This window comes from Haemorhous mexicanus, chromosome 27 (genome assembly GCF_027477595.1).
Source record: "Haemorhous mexicanus isolate bHaeMex1 chromosome 27, bHaeMex1.pri, whole genome shotgun sequence".
Taxonomy (NCBI): Eukaryota; Metazoa; Chordata; class Aves; order Passeriformes; family Fringillidae; genus Haemorhous; species Haemorhous mexicanus.
In genome coordinates, this window is record NC_082367.1 from 2,415,057 (window position 1) to 2,431,453 (window position 16,397).

Below are 16,397 nucleotides of genomic sequence, written 5' to 3' on the forward strand. Positions count from 1 at the left end.
AAAGTACCAGGAAGGGCACTGCTCTGCTCTGGGAATCTCCAAATCAGAAAACATCAGCCAGAAAACACTTCAGGCAGGGGCAGCTCATTCCTGTACCCCTTTTGCAGTACTATAAGCTCCCCTTGGTCCTTGTGCTCCTTCAACCCGAGAAGGGTGGTCAGGGACAGGGGGGACCCACTCCTTCCTGCAGCCACTGGCACTGCTGTGCCCAGATTTCACATGGGGGTTCCCCCAACACATTCTGTGGCACTGCCATTGCTCAGGTCATGGGCACAACATCCACCTGAGTCACTTACAACAAGAAATCACATGTTTTTCTGTCTGCTCCCTTTACACCCCATGGATTATTTAACAAAGAAATGCTGTTGGGGTTTCCTTGCTGGTAAGAATTGGCTCTTATTTTGGCAGGAAAGGAACCGTGAGGCTTTTAAGAGTCACAACCCATTGGTGCTCAAAGCACTGCTGCCAGAAGGAACTGGCTGGCTGCATGCCCTGGAGCTCCCCAGGCACCCAACTGCAGAGCTGCAGCAAACATCCCAACTTCCCAGCCCAACAGCCAAGCTGAACTACAGCCTTTCCCATCCAGGTTGGGGATTAAGGGAGTCAGGATCTGGAAGAAGCACAGCCAGAGAATGAGGACAGTTAATGTCCCCTCTGCCTCCAGGCTGGTGACACTGCACTTGGAACAGCTTGGGCAGCTTGAAAGGGATGTGGAGAACTGGAAAGGCAGAGAGCTGGCACCACAGTCTGAGCCTGGAGAACAGGTTCATGCTGAAGAGCAGCAGCATCTCAGCACCAACAGCACTCCACTCACACTCTTGCTATTGCATTTTTTAATAATTCCAAGAAAAAAACGGTAATTTGGGTAAAAATTTATTTTACATACAGACCATTGCAGCTTAGCTATTAATCAAGAGAAGTTATTTTCCTTTATAGGAAGTGACCAGCTGGTCTGAGATTAACAGAAGTCTAAGCCTGAGAGCTGGGATTTTAGTCTGGAAATCAGATTTTGTGAGCAGGTTCCTTCCAATGCAGTGAGGAGCTGCAGGACTTAACTGCAGGCCAGCTGCACTGCACAGTGCTGGAAGCATATTCCCAGAGTCAGTCCAGATCTTTCCCCAGCTGAACTTGCTGAGAAAGATGGTGCCTGGAAAGGGTTTGGATGCATCTCCAATATTTTGTTCAGCTCTCAAACTAGAAACAGAAGTGGTGAAACAGCACAGTCTGTGTGAAGTACAAAACACTGAGTTACAGGGCAGCAGACACACGGGACAGCAGGAATGGCAGGGACTCTCCTAAGCCAAGAGTTCTACGTGGAGCGGGGCCCTGGCCGGGGTCATTCTCTGGCCCTATTTCAAACAGACAGAGTACAAAAAATACTTCGACTGATAATTAATTGTACTGGAAACAAACAGTCTACTAAAAAGCAAATCTTACTCTAGGTGCCAATGAGTCCTTAAAAGCAGAGAAGGGACTGAGGAGCTGCACTTGGGCAGTGCTGCCAGGATCATTCACGCTGCTCCATTTTTACTTTGGGAGGTCTCAGGAAGGTCCTGTTTTTCTTTTCTTTCTTCCCTTTTGTATTTGCCTGGAAATTTCTCCAGCTGTCCACACGACCATCCCGACTTTCCTGGGAATAACAGGGAGGAAGTGGTGAGTTAACAAGGGCAATAGCCAAAGCACAGGTACTACACAGCAGTTTCAGATCAGTGGCACTTTCCCCTTATCCAGCATGCAGCCCCTGGCAGCCAGGACACAAAGACACTGGAAGAGCCAGAGCAGCACAGTGCACTGGAACTACAAGTGAGCTTACACACACCAGTAGAAGCACTGTGCTGGACTCTGGTTTCAGAAGCCACCAGATTGGGCTGGGCAGTCCTTACTCTCTAGAGAATCCTCAAAGGAAACAAGAAACCTCTCAAATGGATGTTCCTAATCTGTCAGCCCAGAATGTGCCATGTCCTTTCTGTGCCTCAACTCCTCCCTCTCCTGGTGCTGCAGGAAGAACAGAGGAAGGAAGTGTACAGCTGCCTTCTCTCATGCTTCTTGCTCAAAGTCTCATCACATTGACACAATGAGACAAAAAGGCCTCTGGTGCACTTCTCTCCTCTCCCTGCCCTACCTGCTGAGCAGCAGAAACCTCTCCTGAGGAGAAAAAAACCAAAACAGAAACCAAATCAAAAAAACAAAACCCACAAAAAAAGTACCCTAAACCCCCAAATCTCCCCACAAAGCCAACCTATGATCTCTACAGGCTGAAGGTATCACAGCAGGACAGAACAGTCCAGGAATGATCCACTTCACAGCATGTGATCCATCCACCCCAGGCCCATCTCTGCAATACCAGGGCTGCAGATGAGCAGCTGTCTGCTTCCCTGCCTCCTTTCCCCTGGCAGGATGGGAGAGGGCCCAGCACTAGCAGGGATCTGGATGCTGGGGTAACCAGACTGGAAAGTAACACAACAGTCCACACAAACACTTTCCAGATTAGGGTTTCATGGTCACCAGTGACCTGGGCAAAGCAGCAATTCTATTTTACAACTAAAGATAAGAATGAACTGTGACAGAGATGAAAAATTAGTATACCTCAATTTACCAGACCTGTTTCTGCATAGGTGATACCAAAGCCCTGCTGATGGGCTCTTCTCCACACCCAGGAACAAACCCCAGGCTGGTGCAGATCTATTAAATTATCTTACAGACTTGCATACAAAAGGTCTCTCATTTCTCTAGAGGCATTCCCTGCAACATGGACAAGAATTGCTGAGGCCTACTCTGTAAGTTCAAGTGCTGAATACCTCAAAGTTCTTCTGCCATTCTCGTTCTCGTTTGGCTTTCTCTTGTGCTTCAATTTCCTCTTCCCTCTGCCGCTTCCTAGAAGGGAAGCCACAAAAGTTATGAACCCACAACCCACAAGCATCCACTTTAGAAAGCAAGGTAATACTTTCAAATCATCTTGGAAAGCTCTTCTAATTTTCTGGCAGATTACAGAAGAGATAAATATGCACACCTAAGACAGCACAGCAAATACAGCTTGGTTTCAAATTTGGAAGAGCAGTGAGCACAGAAGATGGTTTGGCCCCACTGATAGCAAGCTGACAATTGACAATTAAGGGGTTGGCTTCTCTTGTTCAGCAAAACAAGCTGGACTTCTTCATCCAAGAAGCTGGACACCACTCTAGTGCTAAGTCTCTAAAACTGTTGAGGGTACACATTCTGAGAAGTTAATAAGCACTTCAGCACGCAAAATACAAATTAAATTTTTAACCCCCTACTTTCCACCTGTCATCAAAAGCAATGTCCTGCAGCCATCTCCTCACTGACCAGCACAGAACCCTGCTGCAGGAAGTGTACTCCCAGTGAGCACGTGAGCAAATCACCTAAAACAGTTCAGGATCACACATACCACAGGGTATTTCTGGCATTTAAATAAAATTAAAAATCAATCCTCTGCAAGCTAATTGCATGGAGAATTGTGTCACCATTTCACTGTTGTGGCTGACCTCCATGTGTACACGTAAGGTAATACATTCATATAAAATATATTGACATCTTCAGCACAGGAGGGCAAATTTCCTGTGTGCTTTTCTCAAGCATAGGGCTCTACAAATCCACAGGCTACCAGAGATGTGGCAGAATCCAGGACCCTTGCTAATCTAATCCCAGACCCTGCTTTTAGCAGGAGGTCAGACCAGATGATCTCTAGAGGTTCATTCCAATTTAGACTATTCTAAGACTCTCTGATGCCATATCTTATGCTCTGAGGAAGCATGAGGTGGAAGAAGAGCCTGAACTGCACAAGTGGAATGTCATTTATACCTTTCATGCATTTCTTTTGCTTCTCTTTCTTTCCTTTTAATTTCCAGTTCAGCAAAGAGCTTCATTGTCTGTTTGTATACAGCTTGTTTGAACTGTAAAACACAAATCCAGTCTTAAAATAATGCCTGTGAACACAGTTAAAGTCTGTTTTACATACAAATGTATGAAGCTAAAAAGAAAGCAAACCACAGGTGTGCCCACATAACCCCTATCCTGCCCTGACAATAGCAGCAGCACACAGAAAGGTACAAACCACTGCTGATTAAATTCTGGCCCTGCCACCAGGAAGCAGCTGCATATTAACCTCATATTAGTCTCATTTTAATTTGTATTCATGAAGCTGTGCCTAAACAGAACTGTTCACTTCAAACGCTCTTATTCTTGGGTTAAGTCTTGCATTGTTACATTTGACAAAAGAAGGCAAAATGGTCACTGTTTTAGAGAGTAATTTTCCAGCAGATCTTCTTGATGTGTTGTAAAAATCTAGCATTGGCTTCCCAGTAGGAAATCAGTATGCTTAAACCAATCTTCATTACTAAAGAGCAACAGACTTCTGAAAAATGAAAAGTAGGATGGTTATGGGGCTACTGTGGTGATATCAACAGGAAGAAATCCCTTGCCAGGAAAAAACAGGGTGATGAGACCAAAGAAGTCAATGTTTGGTGATCACCTATCCTTGTTACAGCCTCTCATGGCTGGACTTGTCCAGACTAGAACCCAGGTAAGAAGAACTAAGTTATGCCATGCCCTTTTTAATCCAGTGGTTTGCTGCAGAACAGCACATCTGTCCCTCAGTACTACATGAATGAAAGAGACAAAACTGCTCTGATTAAAAGGTCACAAGCTCATTTTAGTCACTCTGCAGTGAGTGCTACACGTGCCTCTGCCAGCAGCAGGAATGCCATGGTTCCAGCAGTCAGAAGACAACAAGAAATTCAAAAAAGACTGCATGATGCACAAGCAATGAAAACTTGTTTTGAGAAAAGAACAGGGTGTTTTGATCTATATAATCTCACAAAATATTTACTCTTTACACTACAGTGAAGGTATTTTCCACAATACACAGGTATCACCTGACACATGATACTCTACAGTGCCTAAGCAGAATTTGTTTTTTTCTGTAAATGTGAGGGTTTACAGCATTAGCAAGTCTAATAAACACTTCTGTACTTGCTTTCATTCTTAATTCCTCAAAACACATTTTATACTCTCCAGTTTCTCTGAATATAGTATGACTTACAACTTCAGGATCATCCTCCTCTACAGTGGGAGGTTTTCCATCCTTCTTCAGCTGCTTCTTTTTTTCTTTCACCTAATGATTAAGAACAAAAAATAAGAGCCTTAAAAATTTTATAGGGCTTACATATTTTATCCAAGTGGTTCTGCATTTCTATTCCAATGTATAGATAGTACTCTGTTCTTGACTGATGTTTTGTTTTACCAAACCCTCCTAGGCCCAAACACACACAAGATTACTATCACATGAACTGCAGTAATTAAAAATACTGTGTTGGATACTATTCCTCCAACACAATCCCTTTTAGTTTCTTGATATATATATATATATATATATATAGAATATATTCTTATTCAACATAAACTTCCTGCTGGTTTGGATGGTGTATTTTGCTTCATGATATTCAAGTGACTAACAACAAACAGAACATCAAGTGTTCCTTGTGTTAAGAGTATTGAGCTCTCCCATATCATCTGCTTCCTCAAGCTTTCTGTGTTTCAATCTACCCACATCACTCTAACTTCTTGGCCAAAGCAATCCAAGCTCCTTTTCTTATCTTATAGGTCAATATCCCCCAAACTTCCCAGTCTCCTGCTGTCACCACCTATTCTCTTCCACCTACACATATCTGAACTGCATCATTCATTCACAGACTTGGAAAAAAATATTTAGGTCAGATCACGTGGTCTGACCTGATTATTTCAAGTACTGAATTTCACTGAATTATCTTGCACTGAGCTCAAGAGCAGTCCTGGACACAGCAGGTGTGTTCTGCAGTGAAGAGCTTGGAGCCCACCTGCACAGTGCCATTACAAGGTTTGCTCAGCTTAGTGACCTAAGCACGAAGCAAGTGTAGCAAAAAGCTAAAGATGAATGATTGATTACCACTCACCCCCAACTCTGGATGTTCCCATAGAATACTCACAGTGTGTTCCACATATTCTTTTCCTGCCTGTATCACATCCAAGGCTCTCTTCTTTTGCTCCTGATCTAGCAGCAGCTTGTAAGCTTTATCTACAGCTAAACAAAAAGCACCAATATTAATAGCACCAGTAGTCATGTTCACAAGGCATCACAAGATGCCTTGCTACTTGTTGGCATTACTAATTTGCTTCTAGAATTTGTGGAGGTCATTTGTTTGGCAGTCTGTTTTGGGATTTTTAATTTTTTTAAATTAAATACATCTGGGAAAGTGATACCATGATTAGTTGAATGAGTTTTGGGGTACAGTAATGGCAGGAACTGTCTGATACCTTCTGGAGGGAGCAGGTGAAAGCATCATTGCCCCCAGCTGTAGTTATGGGCATGAACACCTTACTGTGATTACCTGCCTGCACAGCACACACCTAAAACCATCACTCTACTTCTGGCCTATGGTCTTTGAGTAAAACCTAATGCACAGATTAAACAGTTTTTCTTGAACAACCCCACACCCCCATGAAGATGTCTGTCCCTGTGGTGACATGACAATGCCATTGTTGCCACCTAGTGCCACCTGCTGAAATGCCACCACCTCACACAGCTGCTGCTGCCACAGCTAAAGCACCTCTGCAGCAACCCTTCTGTCCCCTCCACCCTAATGAATTTTCAGCACCAGAAAAGCTGACACTACTAACCCAGAGCAGGCAGAGAAAGAGTGTTACCTTCAAATGCTTTCTGGGCTCTATCTGCATCATCCTGGTTTTTGTCTGGGTGCACCAATATTGAGAGCTGCAAGAAAAGGGATATTGCTATCAAGAGCATGGTAAAAGATGAAGAGTATTTCATAGATTTTTTTGAGAGAAGGGAAACAGAAAGAATCCAAAGAGATCACATTCATTTGTACATGGACAAACCAGCTGACACCATGCAGAAGTGTGTGCCAGTACCAGCTGACAGAACAAACAATCCTTGTAACAAACAGGCTGTCCAAGAAAAACTGCAGCTTGTGATGAGAGGAACAATTTAACACCCCTCAGCTGATATAAACCCCTTGGTCATCAAAGATTTGTATCCTTGGTCTTGACAAGAAACAAACATAAAAAGATCATCCTCAACCAAAGTCTCTCAAGAAGTTCTCCAGCATGCCCAAGGCTGTCCAAATACCAAACTGTTTAAGAGGGGTCATTTTTCCTTAGGCTGCTTTACAGAAAGTTAAGAAAAGTCCTGCCTGTGCTCTACCTGGCAGACAGGAGATAGATCACACCATCCTGAGGGGAACTTTAACTGGGCTGGAAACCACATCCTCCACATTCCTCTTTCAGAAAGCTATTTAAAACTTTCCATACGGCTTCTTTTTTTTTTTTTTTTTATATAGACCCTTTTTTTTTTTGCCATTGCTGTACAAAGCAGCAACTGAAACTGCTTTAGTGTTGAAGAATACAAAATAACTACTTTTGGAACTGTACAGCTGCCAGTTTGTAGCTCCCAGGAAAAGGTTTGCCTTCAGATCTGAACAGATTTACTTCAGCCAGTGCCTTGTTTCCCCTTTGTTGACTGTTCCACATTCTGCACTTGGGTGTTTGATTTCTTCAATACACAATTCCATGCACATTTTTCATTTCATTACCCTGAACTCAAAACATGTCCCTGTACTGTTTTGCCAGCCCAAAGCTGAGAATGTCATACTTTAGTGCAGAAGTGAGAAGCCAACAACAGACCAAAAAGTCACCACTGTCACTTCCCACACACAGGAGGAGCCCACAGCCTGTTCCTCTGCCCCCCAGCATCTCCCTATCTAAAGACACTCACACCATCAATGCAGGTGGAGGCTGCAGCCCTCCCAACACTGTTTCTTTGCTGTAGGCACTGATTAAACTGAAAACTTTCCTGCAGCTCTGTCAGCAGAGGCAGGCTGGGGTGATGTTTCCTGTGTTGCAGACCTCCAGTAAGCAGGGCTGCCTCTTTCCCAGGTAACCAAGCCACTAAAAATGACCATGGAAATTCTTAAAGAAACCTTAGAGAAAATCTGGATCCAAGTCCATATATTTGATAAAAATACCTTTTGATCTTCCTTTTGACCTCAAGCTCAAGAGGCTGATCATACATGGCTACATTAGCTGGCAATCACACATGGCACAGGCAAAGCAGCCTACCATGCTTGGACCAGGGACACTGCTGCAGCTCTCCTCGTGTTGATACAAGCACTGCTTTATGCATTTCTGCCAAAAATAGACACCCCTCTACCCAGATACAGCTTTACTACCATTTTTCTTGTGCCCATACCCAGCTGCACAATCTCTACAGCACTTCTACTTCCCCTCCATGAACTCTGAGTGCAAAAGCTGAGTACCTGTCGGAATCTTTTCTTTATCTCTTCATCTGTGGCTTCAGGATCCATCTGCAGCACCTAAAAGAGATCATGAAAGCAGAGCAAGTTTGATGCTGCTCTCCATGTTCCAGGTTCCTGTCAGCAAGCTCTAACACTCTGATGAGGAGTGGCTGAAGTCACTTGGTTTGTTCAGCCTGAGGAAAGAACTCATTACACCCAAACATCCTTCCAAAGGGCAGCTCTTCACTCTCATGGCCAGGGACAGGACATGAGGAAACTGCATGAAACTGAGTCAGGGGAGGTTGAAGTTGGAGATCAGGGCAAGGTTCTTCCCCCAGAGGGTGCTGGCACTGCCCAGGCTCCCCAGGGAATGGGCACTGCCCCGAGGCTGCCAGAGCTCCAGGAGTGTTTGAACACCACTCCCAGGGATGCCCAGGGTGGGGTTGTTGGGGGGTCTGGGCAGGGACAGGGGTTGGACTGGATGATCCTGTGGGTCCTTCCAGCCCCGGGTGGGGTTGTTGGGGTGTCTGGGCAGGGACAGGGGTTGAACCCAATGATCCTGATGGGTGTCTTTCAACCCAGCACATTCTATGGTTCTGTACCACTTGGTTAACTGGCACTCACACACACACACCAGAAAGCTCAGCCCACAACGACATGAATATTCACCCAGTAAAAGATAAATATTTCACAATCTTTTTGACATTTGTGACACTGCTTTTAGCAGTGCTAGATTCCTCTGGCTATGCCAAGGTCTTGTGTAGACAGCTATGATCTATAAACTGGTATGAGCCTTCAACCAGTCCTGCAGCAATGCTCAGTCTGACAGAAACAAAAGCATGTGGTGGCTTGGGGACAATGCCAGGCCACTCAGAATGTTGGACAGGAAACACATTTATTTATAAAAAATTATTAATTTTATCATTTTGAAAAAGACAATAGAGTTTTACTGTTTGGTTTCTATGAGTGACACCACTTGTTTACTGATCTTTACAGGTGTGGCAGAGTTGAGAAACTTTTGTGAGCATTTTACTGAACATAAGATTTAAGCAATTTACTGAATTCAATTTACTGAACATAAGATTTAAGCAACAAGTGAGCAGATGCTGTTCTGATTCTAAGAATCTGTAAATAAAAACCACTCTCCCTCAGGAAAGCTACAGTCTGCTCTGAAACAGCTTTCTTACTTTACTCTTTAAGTACTAAGACCTATACACAACTGAACATTGTCAAAGTGAATCTGCTGACTCATCTGGCTGGCTAGCCCTGAACTGGGACCACAAAAGCACCTGAGGCTTGAAAAAGGCAGTGAAGATGACACCAGGAAGGAACACACCCAGGGAAAGCCAACTCCAGATGAATACAATATTGTTTATTTACTGCCTTCCTCAGGTTTCCTACTTATTAAGACTTAATAACTGACTGCAACTAGAATTAAACCCTATAAAGTGCAAGGGGATTATCCATTACCCCATGGTTCCTCAGAGACTACTCACTGGTGTGACCACTGAGGGACCTTTTCTTACTCTATCCAAGTTCAGTGGGATGAACACCCAAAATAAAACACACAACTACAAATGCTGAATTCAGAGAGCTATGACCAGAACCTGCCAAGCTGCCACCTCCAGCTACTACCTTCCTGTTCAGAAAGTACCCAGCCAAATCTTCCAGTGCTTTGTATGAGGGAAATGTGACAACATGCAGTTTGTCCTGCCATCAATCACTGAGAAAGACAATAAGCACATAAACACCATCCTGTTGTCCTCTGCAAACCTTCTGCACACTAATCTGTACCCAGAGAAATTTCTTCTTTCCTTATGTTGTCTTTTACTGGAATAAATACTCAGGAATCAGAAAGCTTATACATCAATTCAAAATGTTCAAACTAACCTCAAAAGGGTTCAAGTTGAAATATGAAGATCCAGGTCGGGTCAGCCGGTCAATTTGGTTTTTTGATGTTAAAACAGAATCTCGTTTTTCAATTTGTTTTACCTGAAGAACAGAGAGACCTGTATCAACCGACCATCACAACACCCTTACCTGTTTATTCATGCTGTTAGTATACAGTCATCCTTGTCCTGTACTACAATTCACAATGCCCCTTGCTTACCCCAAGCCTCTAGTTATTTTCTCAGGCACTAGCAGCACATATTTTTTAGCATTTCCTACAGCCCAACAGTATTTTCAACATCACATTTTATCTATAAAACGTTCTGCACAACAGTTCTGTTTGTTCCTTCTATGGCCTTCTCCACAGCTTCCCTCCTCCCCATGCACCTCCAGCAGTTCTGTGATTCCTTGGAAACCAGGGCGTTATTACATTTAACCCGTTGTTGGCAGTGCAGCCCTTTAAACACGTTAAGTGACACTGATGCAAACACACACGCCCGCTTTGAATAACCACAGGTTATTTAGTTCAGTTTTTACCCTTCACAGCACGATACCGAACCAAACCACACATTTATATTTAACGTTCACCTTTATTTACACAACCATGCACGCAGCGAACCGGCCGGGCCCCAGGGAGCACGTTCAGGCCGTGCCCGGAGCACCGGGCGGGCGGAGGGAGGGGGCCCAGGCCCTGCCCGGTGACACTTCGCCCACAGCGAGGCCGAGCGGGGCCCTGCGCGCAGGGACGGCGAGCGCGCGGCTCCCGCGGGGCTCAGCCCGGCGCACCGAGGGCCGAACGCGGCTCCCGGCCCCGGCCGGCACCGGGGCTGTGGGAGGGCCGGACCGAGCACCAGCCCACCGGCACCCGCCGCTCGCCCGCCCCCACAGCGGCTCGGCCCGTCCCGCCCGCCGGCGGCCCCCGACCCCGGCACGGCCCGGCTCCGCACGGCGCGCAGGTCCCGGGGCGGGCGGTACCTCATTGTAGAAGGTCAGGAACGCGTCCTCGGCCGCGCCCGCGCCGGGCCCCGCCGCCGCCATCGCCACCGACACGTGACCGCGCCTTCACCACACGTGACCGCGGCGCGCGCCGCAGCGACCGGCCCCGCCCCCGCACGGCGCGCGCGGGCTTGGGCCCCGCCTTGTGACGTCATAGAGGCCGCCCCGCCCCCGGCGGGCTGTGGGGCGGGAGGAGGGCGGGGCCGCGGCTGCGCAGGCGCGGCTGGGCGGGCCCGCCCGGCGGCCCGTCCGGCGCTCCAAGGGCAGGCGGCTATGGCGGCCGTGGCGGCGGTGGCGGCGCGGGGCGGCCTGCGCGGGGCTCTGCTGGCGCAGCAGCAGCGCTGGAGCTCGGGATCGGGCGCCGACCAGGTGGGTGTTCCGACAGAGCCCCTTCTCCCCTCCGGCTGCCCGTCCCTCTGTCCCTTTGCCCCTCCGTCCGTCTGCCCGTCGGTCTGTCCCTTTGTCCCTCCGTCATTCTGTCGCTGTGCCTGTCCGTCTGTCCTCCCGCGCTCACCGCCGTCTCTCCCGCAGCTGGGCGAGCTGGGGAAAGGCGCTGGGAAGGGCGGCGGCGGCGGCGGTTCCATCCGCGAGGCCGGCGGCGCCTTCGGGAAGAAGCAGGCGGCGGAGGAGGAGCGGTACTTCAGGTGAGCGGGCCCGGGCCTGCGGAGCCGCTCCCCGCGGGCCCGGGGCAGGGCCCGGCCCGCCCCTCCCGCGCCGCTCGGCTGCCGGGCTGCACGTCCTGCCGTCCTCTCTTGCAGGGAAAAGGAGCGGGAGCAGCTCTCTGCCTTACGGAAGCACCACGAGGAAGAGATCCACCACCACCAGAAAGAGATTGAGCGTCTGCAGAAAGAAATCGAGCGCCATAAGCATAAGATCAAGCAGCTTAAAGATGACTAAGCTGGTGCTGTTGTTGAATGTGCATGGCCAATACTGATCATGGTGTAAACCAGCGTGAAGACTGTATTTTTTGGTCAACATAATCCAAATCCATACAATTATGGTCTGCAACAACATCAAATAAACTACTCAGTCTCACTTTCTTGCTCAGTAACTGTTCAATGAAAACAAAACCAACCAACCTCACTATGTGGTTTTAAGCTTCATTTTCTTCCAAAGTAAAGCTGCACTCTTGAGTAGGCAGCCCTGTACAGATCTGAGCTTTTTTTTTTAATATTTGTATGAAAGAAATGACCATTTGTGCCTAGTGGGATAACTTTAAAGTTAAAGATGCAAGAAGAGTTGGGAGGAAATGGTACCTGTGTAGCAATCCATTCTCAGAGAAGTAACTTTGTTTCAAGTAAACTGTCTTTGTGTCCTAGTGGGGGTGTTGTCTCCACTGAGGTAGCAGATGACAAAAAAAAACCACAAAGTTCACTTGTTGCACTTAGTGTTTAGCACCATAAACTGAGAGAGGAAAATAGTATTCATAAACTGAGAGAGAAAAATAGTTTTCAAAGTTATCCTGGTGTCACTTGTGGTGGTTCTAGTTCCTGGAGCAAGACTGCAGAGATCCTGACTTCATGTGAATGTTCTTTTCCACAACTGCCCAGTAAATTAGGGTTTTTTTTTTTTACTGTCTCAACTTCTCTGTTCCTTATCTAAGTCTCTTTCCAAAGAAGGATGAATTAAAACTAATTTTATGCAGTTTCAATCAATTTTGACATTTTAATGTAGGAAGCTCATCATCAAATACACAGTAAGTGACCTGAAACAGTGTGGCCTTACTGCAGTAAGCACTGACAAGAAGGGGACATTCTGTATCAACAGGCAGGTAAGAAAAGAGTTGTTCTGTCATACCTGTCATGTCTGAATCTGCCCAAACAGGCTTCCCGTGCAGCACTGGTGAAAGCTGCCTGTCTTACAGCCAGTGAAGGGTGGCAGTGACATTGAACTGGGTGGGTCCCCGCCTGGAACTGCCCTGTCTGAAAGTGCAGGAGACAAATGATGCCTTTGATGTTGAAATCAGTTTCCAAGGGTGTGACTGGCTGGCTGAAGGTGTCCCAGTTTCTGCTGTGTTCCCTGCAACATCCCCAGCCAGCTCCTCCCTTTGGGCTGCCCTCACTTGGTGAATATTGCAGGTAGTGGCACATCTTGTCTGCAGAGTAAGTGACACTCCTGTCATTCTGTGCCCTTCAATGAAGATGTCACCCATGTGATCAGCCCTGGAGTGTCCTTGCCTGGCTGTGCTCAGATGTGAGAGATGGTGGTGTGGTGAGTTCTGCCAAGGCTGTGCACAGAGCTTCCCTGTGGGCTTTGTTCCTTTTAGTTGGGTTAATTAACAAATTATGGGCACCTTCCCCACCTCTCTGAACCTGGTGAGATGAACTGAGTCATGAAAAGCAACATATGATTGGGTTTGGGTTATAACTATTTAAAAATCCATTCTTTTACCTTTTTCAGAATGTTTTTCCTATTGTATCTGTCAGCTGGAGTTGGCTTCCCCAAAAGCTGCAGAGTCACTAGTGAGAAGCTTCAGTGGACTGTGGAGAGCTGACATAAATATTAGAACAACTCTCTTTTCAGAAGGGAACAGATGAGGGTTTAAATTCACATCTCTGGGTTTAATTCTGCATTTTGGTGCATTAACTGTGCCATGTAAGCTCAGCCACAGAGCCTCTGCCCAAGCACCTGTAAGGGAGAGGATTTGCTGTGAGAAGGGAAGGCAGTGATTTGGACCTTTGTGATCTACTGTGCCCCAGAGAGAAGTGTTACAAACTCTCTGAAGGCCCTCAGGGCTGCAGTGTGCAAGTCATTGCTTTGCTCCACCACAGAGCTTTCTTGGCCACCAGCAAATGACACGAACATTGCAATGACTTGCAGCAAGCAGTTTGGGTTCACTCACCACTTCCAGGGCCTGTGGGTGGAGAGATGCCAGCTACAGACTGTTTGCTGCAGGATTCCAGAGCAGGAATGCTGGGGAGTAAAACAAGATTGTACCTCGGACCTGGGTGATAGCTGGGGAGTAAAAAGGCACAAGATGTCTAGACACCCTTCCAGGATCCCCCCTCAGTGCATACAACCTGGAAGACAGGGCTTAGTTGTCTTTTAGAAAGCTGCAAACTTCTGCCATCTGCTTCCAGGCGATTCTGCTTGAGAGCAATCAAAGCCAAAGCTGATGTTTGAAACTGGTAAGGCTGCAAGGATAGTGCTGAACTCAGCTCACAGGTCATAAAGGGACTAATTGTTCTGGGTTTCCTCAATCACTGGGATGGCTGATGGCATGACTTGTCCCCTGCTTTGTCCCACAGGCACAGGGGTACACAAAGGAAGGGATTCTTCTCTTCTCTGCCAGGACTAGTGCATCTTGGTTATTTGCTAGTTCTACAGGGTTGGACTGATCCTGTTCACAACACCCTGACTTCCCATAGCCACCTACAGCACACAAGTTTCACTTGTTGGAGCAGCCTTTATGTCTCAATGAGATGCTTTTATCCTTCCTTAACACCAGATCCTCTGTACTGTGCTCCTAAAGATCACAGCCCAACACTGCTTGGCCACTGCAGGAGCAAGAAAAGTGCAATTTGTTTTCAGCTAAACTGAGCTGGTGATTTTTGCTGATTTCCCAAGTTGCTTGGTTTGTGCTGCATCCTACACAAATGTGTTGGAAATTGCTAAGAATCCTTAGCTCAGGGGTGGGGAAAAAAATGAAAAGAAAGGAAAGTGAGATCCAGGATCTTTAGCAAGCTGGTTTTAGTGCAAGGCACCCAGATAGCCCAGTCTGGTCTCTTTGGGTCCTTTTGTCACACTTAACCTCCCCACTCCAGAGCAGATAAAGGGAAAGAGGCAAGACAAAGACAAAGCACATGTGTGTGTTTTCCTAAAAATCAAATACACTGGCTGTGTGTGAAGCAAAATAAACACGTGCACAGGGTAATAACAGTAGCATGGCCTCTGCAGGCAGACATTTTCCTGAGGATTTCCCTGCTGTAGAGGTGGTGGAACGCACTGGCGGTGCTCACAAAGTTCCTTGCTGATAAATAAAGCTTGAAGATTTTTAAGACAGGCCTCTCTCTGAAAGCCTGGGATTTAGCAGACAAGCTAGAGCTGCACACAGGGCTCCACAGAACAAGATATTTACTGGAGGTGGGCACATCTGTAACATATTATCCATAATATGCTGCACTAATGATTGGTCAGGATAAGAAGTCTAGAGCATCAGGAAATGTCATATTCCATAGGTAAGTTAACAGCTCACCTACAAATTACAGCAGATTCAACTCTGTCATCTTGCTGCTGATGTGGAACACACAGGAATTTCAGTCCAGTGTGGAAGAGAAGTGACAGACTGATGGGAACACCCTGAGCCTCAGCAACCTCTGGCCACTGAACACAGGAAAACGTCAACAGGTTGAGGAGTAAATATGCAGAGCTATTTAAAAGCTGTGGAAAACCTGGATCCCTTCACTTCCTTTGCTCTGTTCCCTCACAGGTGCTAAAGGAGCAGAGCAGAGCAGCCTCTTTGCCAGAGGCAGGGGGACTGTCCTGCCCTCCCAGCTCTCAGCCGCTGAGATTAATCTCCTTGGTTCCAAGATGATTTTTGTTTTGTCTTGGCCCAGGACTAAAGCAGATCTCACATGTACCTGTTCAGCTCTAATCACAGAGAGCTCTAACTAGTCTCATTCTGGGATTTTCTGGCAAAAATTAAAATAGAGAAATCCAGCAAAAATTTAAATTTCATCATCTCAGAGCATCTAGGGCCTCCTCTCAGGCACTGCTTGCTGTCTGGCACTAACCCAAATACCTGCAGGCTATATAGCTTGTTCCTGGCTAGAAGCGTCAGATCATTTTGGGCTGAGGCTGTAGGGTGTAACAAGAGACCAAAAAACCAAAGCACTGCAAAGCACACAGAATCTAGGGTGGGAGTTGCTAGAGATATTCTGGAAATTGTTCTCAATATGCATTTTGCTTATTAGCCTCATCATGTTCAGTTGCCAGCTGACAGGACATATGTCATTATACTTCATAATTCATTCCGAGATACTATATTATAAAAAATTTAAGAGCTTTACAGGACATTTATTAAGTACCACTAAAGATGCTCAGCTCCCTCAATTCATCTCAATATTGCAAGAACTCCTTTAACCTATCATTCTTAACTCACAGAAAAACCACTGCAGTGAACTGGGATGAACAAGGCAATGAATGATTACCCCTCCTTCCATCTCTACACCACAGTAGACCCAAGAGCCAGCACTGAAGAGCTGG

General features: G+C 46.5%; 2 protein-coding genes across 2 annotated transcripts; one reads left to right on the forward strand and one right to left on the reverse strand.

The window, feature by feature from the left end:
* Positions 1-860: 860 nt before the first annotated feature.
* Positions 861-11,299, reverse strand: DNAJC8 (DnaJ heat shock protein family (Hsp40) member C8). Its single transcript, XM_059868449.1, has 9 exons — positions 11,172-11,299; positions 10,197-10,298; positions 8,328-8,384; positions 6,700-6,766; positions 5,982-6,076; positions 5,060-5,131; positions 3,820-3,911; positions 2,799-2,874; positions 861-1,630 (listed from the first exon to the last, which is right to left on the reverse strand). The coding sequence occupies exons 1-9, from the start codon at positions 11,232-11,234 to the stop codon at positions 1,508-1,510; spliced, it is 747 nt and encodes a 248-aa protein (XP_059724432.1). The 5' UTR covers positions 11,235-11,299; the 3' UTR covers positions 861-1,507.
* A 105-nt stretch (positions 11,300-11,404) lies between these two features.
* ATP5IF1 (ATP synthase inhibitory factor subunit 1) lies at positions 11,405-12,227 on the forward strand. The gene is made up of 3 exons (XM_059868450.1): positions 11,405-11,561; positions 11,724-11,836; positions 11,951-12,227. The coding sequence occupies exons 1-3, from the start codon at positions 11,466-11,468 to the stop codon at positions 12,087-12,089; spliced, it is 348 nt and encodes a 115-aa protein (XP_059724433.1). The 5' UTR covers positions 11,405-11,465; the 3' UTR covers positions 12,090-12,227.
* The last annotated feature ends 4,170 nt before the right edge of the window (positions 12,228-16,397 follow it).